Raw genomic sequence first — 12,017 nt, forward strand, 5'->3', positions numbered from 1 at the left:
TCATTGTCTCTTGTCTAGCCTCCATTCTATATACCAGATTACTTTCCCTAACACAAAACTTTAATCATGTCATTGTTCAGTTGTTTTAGTCATGTTTGACTCTTCATGACCCATTTAGGGGTTTTGTTGGCAAAGATACTGGAGTGGTTTGCCATTTCCTTCTTCAGCTCATAACAGGGTGATGTGACTTGCCCAGGGTCATATAGCTGGGAATCTTTCTGATTCCAACACCAGTGCTCTGTCCACTGTGTCACCTAGCTGTCCCAATCATATCATTAATCTTCTTAGAATCGTCCTAAGGCCCCCATTGACTATGGGAATAAAAGTTTAGATTTCTTGGCCAAGTTTTCAAAAACCTCCCATCAGACAGGGCACTGGACTTGGAATAAGGAAGGTTTCTTTGCAAATCCTGTCTCAGACACTTATTAGCTATGTGAACTGGGGCAAATTACCCAACTTCTCTATGTTTCAGTTTCCTCATTTGTAAAATGAGAGGACTGGTCTTTCTGGTCTCTAAATCTATGATTCTGTTTTCTGGCCCCAATTGGCCATTTAGGCCTTAGGTCTGGTTACTCTGCTACATGCTCTTTATTATTTTCTATTTCTTTATTCAGAGTATAATTATCATTATGCTTAATTAATCTTTCAACATGATTCTATAATATATGTATGTAGAATATATGTATATATATACATATATATATATACATATATATATATATATGAAAAGGAAGGAAGGAAGGAAGAAAGAAAGAAAGGAAGGGAGGGAGGGAGGGAAGAAAAAAAGATCCTTGGCAATCTTGTCAGAATGTATCATAGCATAGTCCTAAAGGACACAGAATAAGATTTATAGAGCCTCTATGTTTCATCTTTACCCAGCTGACACAGAAAGATTCAACAATTTAGAGGTTAGCTAGTAGAATTTAAAGTAAGGAAAAATAACAATGGAGTAGTGTGTTGAGGGAATGGATATCATTTGTCCTGAACAAGCCTGCAATGGCAATCAAATTGATGACAGGGACAGCAACTTTGGCTCTTCTTTTGTTTATTCTCTGTCATCAATCCCACCATTGAACAAATAATACACTTTAAAAGCTTCAATTCTGTGGCAGCTCCTAAATTACCATATTGTCAAAGGCATGAAAGGATCTTGCTTAGACTGCTTATACTACTGTGCCAGGCACCTTCGGAATGCAAGAACAATTGAGCAAACATAGAGGTGAAGGGGCTCAAGGGACCCCTGGATATCCCCTAACCAAGGTCAACTCAAGGAAGCAGCTATGATGAAATCTAGTTCCTCCATTACATTTGCATGTGCCAAAGTGGCAGTCCCTTGCTCTGAAAGAAAGACTTATGATGGATGAAAATTATTTAATAAATAGATTTTTTTGTTAAGTAAATGATCACTTGGGATTAGGATGGATAAAAAAATAAGATAAAAAATATGAGAGAAAACATGGTTTGATAAAACTCTGGGGAATCAACTATGAATCAAGGTGAGAGGATAATAAATGAGATGGGTGAGGGAAAGAGGTACAAAGAGCTAGAGAGGATGAGATGTTAATAAAATGTTGGAATAGGAAAAGAACAAGGGTTTATAGATTTTTAACCTACTCTGGGTATCTAGTGAAAGGAGACTAGTTCAAAAGATTCTGAATTTGGGATCCTGCAAAGAATAGAGCTATTCATTCCAGGTCAAGGAGAAAGCAGCTTCAGCCTTTATTCAAGATTTATCTTTAGAAAAACAATCAGAAAGCATGTTATTTTCTATGAGAACGGATTGCTCAGAAGCAGAATTTAAGGTACCTGAAGTAGGCCAGGAGGGAAGCCTGAGATTGTTGGCAATTTAACAACTAATTCTTTCCTTCCCCCTAAAATGTTCACATAACACTTTAAGTATGCATTATTAACATTTTCATCACTTTCTAAAGTCTAGATGATCAATAGAACAACAAATCAAGACATGATTTATATTATTTGTCAATTTCTGAGGTATTAATACTTGCATTGATGATTTGACAATTGGTTCTTGCAAGCTAGTTAAAACTGAATCCAACACACAACTGCTCCTTCCTTCCTTCCTTCCTTCCTTCCTTCCTTCCTTCCTTCCTTCCTTCCTTCCTTCCTTCCTTCCTTCCTTCCTTCCTTCCTTCCTTCCTTCCTTCCTTCCTTCCTTCCTTCCTTCCTTCCTTCCTTCCTTCCTCCCTCCCTCCCTCCCTCCCTCCCTCCCTCATTGGAAGGAGGATTTAGGGAGGATAGACTAGTAAAATATGAAAGGGAAAGTAAAGAGTCATTGAAATAATTTCCTTTTTAATGCAGAGGAAAAAAAAGAAGGAAAGCTAGAAAGAAGTCCAGGCAAGTAAGACAGCTTTGAAAAGTACGGGTTGAATTTATACTCTTAAATAGAAACCCAAATTTGCCTATGAGGCCTACGGTTCCATGAATAAGTCTCCTTTTCTGCTATGTCTATGAAAGTGACCATTTTGTTTACTATTTGTCAAGTTGTCAAACCATAAAAATATTTTTTCCAAAAAGAACTTATGTCCTTGGACCAGGTGCCTTTAAGATCAACTTAGTGTTTCCTGCCAGGAGTTTGCTTGTTTCTGATTAGACTTTGTCACCTGAAATTGAATCTGTGAATTTCAATTGAATCTTCAGAAGCCAAAGTCAATTCTAAAATTGGGGACAGTTATTTAGTCTCCTCAGGGCAGAATTTTCCAACTACTTTTAGAGACTTTTGTAGTTATTTTTGTAAAGGGCTAAGTAATAAGATTCTCTCCCAACTAAAGAAGCTAAAATGTCAACTTTCTTTCTGCTTGTCTACCTTCATGGAAAATCCTGAGTGGGGAATGAGTGAATATAAAATAATTATTCACTGCTATTATCTTATTATGAAAACTTCTCATATCCATTGAAAGAGAATTTAGACAAGAGAGTGAATTGCTGTTGTAATTATATTTTCAAAGGGTCATCTGGGAAATCCAAAGCATTATGTCCTTTGTTGGAATTTTCCCTTTATGGATTACAAATTGATCAAATAGTTCCTACAAAGTGAATTCACTAGTAAATTAGTTTGTTGTTGGGTGGACTTTCACTGATGGCAGATCTCTTTTTTTCCAAGAAGTCAAGACTTGGATAATCTCATCAAAATGAACAAAAACATTAATAGGTAAGATTTTAAAGAGCTTGTTCTGTAAAATGCAAATCTTTGTAGCTTTCTGTGTGAGATTCATGTGTCAGTATAATGGGAAATACACAGGCTCTGAGAAAAGCAACCCACAAATCTTTGAATGGAAGCCATATATGTGGAAATCCGAAAGTGCTTTTCATTGTGAATATCCAAAGCATATTTGACTTTTATAAAATCAGAGATTACTAAATAAAAATAGATTTTTTTGTTCCATTATTGTTTTAGTTCATTATTGTTAGATAACAAAATGTTTGTAGGAAGAGACACATGACTTTGTTCTAGCCAAACTATGAAAAGTTGAAGTTAATGACTGAAAAATCTCTTCTCATTAACATATATGTCTGTCTTGATGTGGTGACTGGGCATTATTGCTACCATACATCAGACTCTGACAAAATATCATTTATTTCACTGAGCATCTTCTTTTTTGTTTTTTAATTTTAATTAAAATTCAGTTGAGGCCTTTTGCTTCTTATGCCACGCAATTGCTTATTATGTGTTACACCTGTGGAATCATCACTTGAAACAAAAATAATTAAGAAAAATGGACTAAAAACTCCAGCTGGGATAGCATATGTAATGTTCCATACCAATAGACTTGCACCCAATTCTGACATTTATTCCTTACATGATTCCAGGCAAGCCATTTCACTTTTTCTTCATCTCTTAGATGAGAAATTGAGTCAGAGGATGTAAAAGACCTTCCAGCTCTAAATTTATAATCAGAGACCAATTAATTTCCCTTCTGAGAGGAGGGAAATGTGTCTGCTCACCTGCCCTCCAGTATTGAGTGGTTACTGCAATTAATCTGAGTTCAGTTGCCTTTTAGTGTTTTTAGTTGTATTATTGAAACCATTTTGGGCATTGTTTTCAGGTTCTGCATCTCTTCCACTAAATGCTAATATCTGATAAGAGGCGATAGTGAATAATTGAAGTTACTTTCAATGTTAACTTTGAGCCTTCAGAATTAGTATGGATGAATAAAAAATGCAAAGTAAACTTAAAATACGTTAACCAAAACAGAGTAAAAATTTTTAAAACGTAAAAGTAACACAAACAAACAAATAATTAAAGCTTTGGGCCAGGGATTAGCAATTAATTAGTAGATTTGGATTCAAGTCCCAATTCTGCTACTAATTAACTGTGGGATCTGGAGCAAGTAACAATCTCCCTGGGCTTCAGTCTGAAACTCAGTACATTCAAGGACTGGAGTACCCTAGTCTTTGGGAATTGCCAGGCTTGCCCTTTATTGAAAACTGGTTTTACTCTCCAGTCATTTGAATTTAATGCTATTGGCCTTAAGTAAGGGATTATACTACCATTCATTTACCATTCTGTGCGCATGTGTGTGTTTATGTTTAAAGGAACCAAGGCTTGGATGGCATTTTCAGAACAAATGCAAAGACAGAACAAACTGATAAAAAGTAAGACTTGATTTGTCTCTTAATTTGGATATACTATTGTCCAGACAGCTTAGTTTAGTCTTTTAGTTTCTAATTAAAGGGGAATTGTGTTTTCTAGCATGGAAATTCTAAAATAGCATAGATCCAAAAGAATGATTTATTTGAGTGTGACTTACATAGGAAATCATGTTTCTTTAGAGATATTTCCCTCAGATTTCATATTGTACTTTCTTCTTTGACCCTCTCATGTCATAGCGTATATTATAGCTACCTAAGCCAACATCTGATCCCCCTAGACTGAAAACTCCAAGCAAATTAGGTATTTGTTACATTTAATGAAAACCAATGGATCAATTTATAAACAAATGCAATTAGGAGACTGTTGAGCAGTTTTGTTGGGAGCACCCAATTGTTGGGAGATCTATTTGGAGCAACTCTACTATTGATCATTCCTTTATTCTATATCCTATTCAATGAATTATTTATTCTCGTATCTGGATCTTTGTGTATCATCTTTTGGTCATTATATTACAACTGTCTTTTCTCTCTTTTTTATCTCCAGCATTTAGCACAGTGCCTAGCACATAGTAGGTGCTTAACAAATGTTGAGTGATTGATTGACTTTGTAATTAGTCTTGTCATTCACATGGGTATCTTTTAATTTCTCAGCTATGTCTCTAAGCTCCTTAAGGGTAAAGAAAGAGAGGCAATGGGAAGAGCACTACATTTGGAGCCTGAAGTCCTGGGTTCATATCCCAGATCTTTTGTTTATTTATTACTCAAGTAACCCTTATTATTTCTTATCCCCTGCTAGCCCCACAAGATCTTTGAATAAAATAGGGAGTAAAAGGTTATCACATAATCTGAAATAATTAATATTCTTAGACTGTTAACTGACGTGATGGAAAGTGACCAATAGAATAATTTTTATTAACTTTTTCATGTTTAAAGAAATCAAGAGCTTGATAATCTCATTAAAGTGAACCACAGGACTGACAAAAATGGCAAAGGGTAAGAATGGATGTGTTTTCTATGAATTAGTTCATAACATCTTTCATATTGACTATTTACTTGCACTTTTATTAGTCACTAAACACAGGGTAATTTTACCATCATCATTGTTGCTGTTAAACTATCTTTTAAAAATTTCCTCTTAAGTGCTGACCTGTGCCCATTAAAATGCTGTTTGTGTTCAAATTGACCACAACAGACATAGCTTATCTCCATCTCTAGGAATTCAAGTCCTTAATGAGGATGGAGATAATGACAAAGCAACAACACAAAACCCACACAAACATGAATAAGAACACTTGAGCAAGTGTTAAATATATTTATCATGATTATGTTAAATGAAAGTAAAAACGAGGTTAAAGATAAATTTTGTCTAGTAGATTTTCAGATGGGACATGGTCAGTTGAAAATCATCCTCTCTTCTAGTAATAGTTCAGCAAAGTTTAAGGAGGGGCCAGGTTTTAAGTTTGAATGAGGTAAGGGAAAGTATTTGGTGAGTTTCAAGAGGATGGAAATTGCAGGGATATGGTAAGAATAGAACAGGCATGTGGGAAAAATATATATATATATATATAAATTTTGGCTTAATAGACTTGGTAATAGGGAGAGATGAGGAAAGTGAGGCAGGCTGGAATGACATTATATTTAGTAGAATTTAAATTAGGAATTAGTTACTTAAGATAAGCTTCACCTTGGTAATGAAAGATACTATAAACTCAGAAGAATAAAATATGAAATGGACAAAGTGACAAGAGAGAACTAATAGAAAATTGAATGCATTATCTATTCACTAGTTAAATTCTCATTGTGTAGTTAATGCTTAATAAATGTTTGTTGAATGAATGAAATCACTTTTGTTTTTTATATTTAAAGAAATGAAAATCTTGACAATATAATTAAAGTGAAGCCCAGGACTGATGAAAATGGCAAAGGGTAAGAATGAGTCAATAATGGGATTTAATGGAATTATTTTTTATTTTTATTTTTTAGACCCTTATCCTGTCTTAGAGTTGATACTGTGTATTAGTTTGAAAGCAGAAGAGTGGTAAGGGCTAAGCAATGGGGGTTAAGTGATTTGCCCAGGGGCACACATCTTGGAAGTATTTGAGGCCACATTTGAACCCAAGACCTCCTATTGCTAGGCCTGGCTGTCTATCCACTGAGCCACCTAGCTGCCCCCTGGTGAGATTATCTTTCATATTGGATATGTCTTTAAACATTAAGCATATGAAGATTCTGTCATTTGGCATAAAAATTCACTTGCTTGTGTAATGGAGAAATATGAAGTTTTATCCCTTATAATGAACATAAAAATTTTAGTTTCTACTTAGCCACTTAATATAGCTATACTTGAACTATTAGCAAAAAATACCTTTATCTGAATTATTGAAAACATTGTTATAAAATCATAAATCTTTTCATATGGCATCACTGATTTGACTTATTTTCATACTTAAAGAAACCAAAACCTTGACAAACTCATCAGAGTGACCGTTCCTAAGGACAAAGATGACAAAGGGTAAGTAAAGCTTGCTGGGAAATTCCTTTCTAAATTGATCCATTTGAATTGCTGGATATTAGTTGCTCAAGGAGGTTTTCAGCACAGCACACTTAGATTGAAGCCTTTGCCTGTTGCTAGTTCTACACACTGAACAGCAAAGACAATTCAATGATTTGTCTTTCAAAGGATGATAATTATTTTTTTTTTTTTGGTTTGGGGAGCACTCAAAGGTGTTACCTGATACTTTTCTGATAACCAGAACTACACTGCAAAATATCTTAAGGGAGTTCAATTGGGGATGGGAAGAGTAGTGAGAAAATTAAAGCTGGAGGAAGACAGAAACTTCTGGACAGGACACTGTCTCGGGGATCAGTGTCTCTGGCGAACATGGAAGTCCTGTGCTACGGAGGTCCCTTTAGGGCAAGATTAAGTCAGGGATCACATAGGATACAGATCTCATTACCTATAGTAATGATGAGTAAGCATGTCATCTGGTAGCTTCCTGCTTGTACAAATTAACCTTCCTAATCTGATGCTCAATTCAGTAGTTTCTATCAGCTAAAGGGGTACAAGTTGCTTCCAGCATCCTCTAAATCTCAACACTCCCAATGACTTCAGCCTAATCATGACTGAAAATATCTGATCACTTAATGGGTCAAGAGGCTATCCTGAGCTACTACTGACAAAAGAAAATTGATGTAATAAGAATACTGTCTTTTTTTTCCCTTTATCTCTTTAAAGAAAACAAGGGCTTGAAAATCTAATTAAAGTGAATCACACAACAGACCAAAATGGAAAAAAGTAAGACTCCTAATTTGTTGGGATTATTTCCAATGTCAACTTCTATACTTTCTTCATTTCATATCATCTTTTTGGGTCTCGGTTTCCTCAACTGAAAAACTAACTCACAGAGTTGTAATGAGGAAAATGCTTATGCCTAAAAGCACTATATCAATAAACATTTTATTGAGTGCCTACTGTGTGCTGGGCATTGTGCTAAGGACTGGGGTTACAAAAGGAAGGAAGATCATACATCAAGGAGCTCAAAATCTAACCAGAGAGACAAGAAGCAAACAAATATTTATGGATAAGTTGTTTGGGGATAATTAGGAAACAATTAAGAGAGAAATGGCACTAGAATTAAGAGAGGTTGGGGAAAGGTTCCTGTGGAAGATAGGATTTTAGTTGGAGCTTCAAAGAAGTCAGGGAAGCCAATGGGCATAAATGAGGAGGGATAACACTTTAGGTAGGAGGGACAGTTGAAAAAAAAAAAGCCCAGAGCTGAGAGATGGAGCATCTTATTCATAGAACAGCAAGGAAGCTGGTGTCACTAGATCAGAGAGTGTCTGGTAAGGAATAAGATGTAAGATTAGAAAACTAGGAGGGGGAAAAGAAGTTTATGTGAGTTACCACTTTTACTAATATAAAGAAGAACTATAGTGGGAGGGGGAGGGAGAAGCAGCTTCAGAGACAGGAAGATTTGGTTTCAAGTCCTACCACAAATTAATTGTGGGACTCTAGGTTAATTATTTGACCCTAAAGGATCTCAGGCAAATTTTAAGACTCAAAAGAGTTGCAGATAAAATGTTGCAGATAAAGTACTAACTTACACTGGTAGAGAGGCTTTACTAAACAAGGAATTCTCAATGTTACTGTTTTTCTTAGCTGTGATTATGCTTTCTTCTGTTACATATAACTAGATAGTCATGACAGGTATTGTACACCTAATGTACATTATTAAATAAAGTCACATAACAACAATCTATGCAGATTGGAGGTGCAGCAGATAGAGTGCTTGCCTTGGAGTTAGGAAGATGAGACTTTAAAACTGGCCTGTCACTTAATAGTTGTGTGATCTTGAGCAAGTCACTTAGTCTGTTTGCCTCCATTTCCTCATCTGTAAAATAGAGATGACAATAAAGCTACCCCAGGGTTGTTGTGAAGATCAAATGAGATAATATTTGTTAAGCACTTAACACAGGCCTGGCACTGTGTTATAAGTGCTATATAAATGCAAGTATTATTATTGGTCAGCTTGGTAGTGAGGTAGATAGAGTGCCAGGCCTGGAGTCAAGAAAACCTGAGTTCAAGTCTAGCCTCTGACACTTATAGCTATGTGACCTTGGGCAAGTCCCTTAACCCATTTGCCTCAGTTCCTCATTGGTAAATGAGCTGGAGAAGATCATGGCAAATCACTCCAGTGTCTTTGCCCAGAAAACCACAAATAAAATCACAAAGACTCAAATGAAGCTGAAACCACTAAACACCAACAAATTATTATTATTATTGCTGTGATTTAAAGATAGTAAAGAAGATATGATTCTTGAAATTTTTAAAACTATTTTAAGCTCTATAAAGATCTAAGACCTTAGTAGTTTCATTAGGATGAATTCTCGAAATAGTAATAATGATGAAACATGAGTCTGGAAATTTTTATTTTTAAAATGAATATTGATGAGTATTAATTTCAGACTGAGACCTATGTCAAATAAAGACTTTAACTTGACATCTTTATCAACAAAAATAGATTAACATCCTCAAACCAAAAGCCTTTGCTGATGATTTTAGTCTTAGAAGCATCTAGGATCACCTAGATGAATATTAAAATTAATATTGATCTAAAAGATAACTGTATGTCACATTACCACCTTTTTTTTTTTTAAATATATTCAAGAAGCCAAGACTTGGACAGCATCATCAAAGTGAATGCTAGGACAGATAAAAATGGCAAAGGGTAAGATCTATTGAGATATACCTCAACCCAGGGTAATTTCCCCAATATTTATATGTGATACTGCCAGAATTGATCTTTTAAAGGACTTTGGATTTCCATATCATATTCCTTTTATCCTCACTTTAATTTCTATAGTATTCTATGGTCAGTTTATGCACACCAAGCTCTTTGCTAGACAAGCATCAATTCTCATAGGCTCACTTATCATCTCTAATATCCAGTTCTAACCTCTCTCCTGAACTCTAGTATTTCATTACAAATGCCTTTGGGCATCTCCAACTTGATGTTCTAAAGGTAGCTCCAATTCAAAATGTTCAATATAAAGCTGTGGGATTTAAAATAGTGAAGCCCATAAACTGTAGTGAGTTAAAATGGTGGAAGATATAAATTGTGATAGACATAAGCACAACATATTTAACAACTGACTATTCAGCTCCATGACCAACCTTGTAAAATTTGCATTCTTTTTCTCTCTAAAATTTCTCATACCATGGGATTTATGGCAAAATATAATCAACACAAAGCTTTCTCCCCCAAATCTTCCCTTTTCTCAAAATTCCCTGTCAATCTCAGAGGATACCACCATTCTCCCAATCACCCAGGTCTTCTGGGAGGTCATATTTCTAAAATTCTTGGCAAAAGACCTGGCATATAGTAAAAGTTGTATAAATGCTAACTCTTATTAAAGTGAGAATTATTATTGCTATAATTATTATCTTTATCTTAGACATCTCATTTGCACTTACTGTACACATACAATCTGGTGCCAAAATTTTCTACTTCCACACCATTTCTTAAATATGCCCCTTTCTCTCCACTAATATAGCCACTCTCCCAGTACAGACCTTTATCACCTCTCACCTGGTCTGTTATAATAGTGTCCTCAGCCTCCTTGCTCAAGCTTCTCTCCTCCCCAATTTAGCCTTCATTCAACTGCCAAAGTGACTTCTCCAAAGCCTGAGCCTGACCATGTCACGCCTATGCACACACACACACCCTCCATACGTTCAACAAATTCCAGTTTAAAAAATAATATTCTATTGTTCAAAATATACAATGTACTGTTTACTTTTAAAGTCTTTCAAACCTTGGTCCTCCCTCTCTTTTCAGTCTTCTTCTACTTTACTCCCCTCCATGAGAGTTCTGTGATCCAGGGGGCACTGGTCTTCTTGCTGTACAAAACTCTGTCTCCTTCCTTTGTTTCTTTACCGACTCTTTCTTTCTCTCTTTCATGCCTGAATTGCTTCCCCTCCTCAATTTTGCCTTCTGCTTTCTCCAGGTTCCTTCAGAACTAACGTTTTGCCTTTTGCAGGAGGTCTTTCCCTGTCCCATCTCTACCCCACAACATTGCTCGTTCTTGAGTTTACTTTCCATTTGCACTGCATGTATCTTATCCATACAGTTATTTTCATGTGTTTTGTCCCATTTGAATGTGAGCTCTTTGAGTAGAGAGATCATTTCCTTTGTATCTTTATTGCTTAGTTAGCCCCATCCTTGGCACATAGTAACTACTTAATAAATGCCTATTGACTGACTAAAAAAGATTCCTCAAACCATCAATTCCAATCCCCTTGTTTTGCCCATTATGAAACTAAAGCCCATAGAAGTTGTGATTTGTCAATGTCATACTGCTAGTTCAGAAAGGATCTAGAATTCGAATCCAGATTTTTGAGTTTGCATTTGAAAAATGTCTGGTGGGTTGGTCTGGTGGGGGTGGGGGGTTAGTGAACAAAAAAGAAACCATAGAATGATATGAGAATAGCCAAGAAAAAGCTAGGAATAACAAAAGAAAATGCTTCAGGCTATAGTAGGTCCTCATTTTACATGACCAATGCATTCCAAGACCCCTGGTGTAAATTAAAAATCAAGCACGATAGTGAATCTCATTATTTAATCAGCACTTATTATATGAACATATCTAGACACTTTATGATTTCTTTTAGACTCATCAGAGCTACTAGCATTGCTCCTCATAATTTGGGGCCATTATTAATAACTAAATAGTGTTAATGAAATGAAGGGAAGTCCTACTCTGACCTGGATATGACTTTTTACATGTGAGAACTCCAGACAAAGACCAAGAGCAATGTTTGGCAAAAAGCAACATGAAGACTTGTACTAATGCTTCTCAGAACAAGAATGAGCGTAATTGGGCAAACTGTTGTGAGACTATAATGC

General features: G+C 35.6%; 1 protein-coding gene across 12 annotated transcripts in view; it reads left to right on the forward strand.

Moving 5' to 3' along the window:
- SCEL (sciellin) overlaps positions 1 to 12,017 on the forward strand; it is a 141,928-nt gene that overhangs the window by 79,036 nt on the left and 50,875 nt on the right. For 6 of the 12 annotated variants that reach the window (XM_056807979.1, XM_056807978.1, XM_056807980.1 and 3 more), the window contains 7 exons: positions 3,122 to 3,169; positions 4,555 to 4,614; positions 5,545 to 5,604; positions 6,478 to 6,537; positions 7,064 to 7,123; positions 7,847 to 7,906; positions 9,780 to 9,839. In XM_056807979.1, coding sequence (XP_056663957.1) covers positions 3,122 to 3,169; positions 4,555 to 4,614; positions 5,545 to 5,604; positions 6,478 to 6,537; positions 7,064 to 7,123; positions 7,847 to 7,906; positions 9,780 to 9,839 — 408 coding nt within the window. The remainder of the gene's footprint in view (positions 1 to 3,121; positions 3,170 to 4,554; positions 4,615 to 5,544; positions 5,605 to 6,477; positions 6,538 to 7,063; positions 7,124 to 7,846; positions 7,907 to 9,779; positions 9,840 to 12,017) is intronic. The other 6 variants (XM_056807983.1, XM_056807982.1, XM_056807977.1 and 3 more) reach the window with 4 other exon arrangements.

This window comes from Monodelphis domestica, chromosome 8 (genome assembly GCF_027887165.1).
Source record: "Monodelphis domestica isolate mMonDom1 chromosome 8, mMonDom1.pri, whole genome shotgun sequence".
NCBI lineage: Eukaryota > Metazoa > Chordata > Mammalia > Didelphimorphia > Didelphidae > Monodelphis > Monodelphis domestica.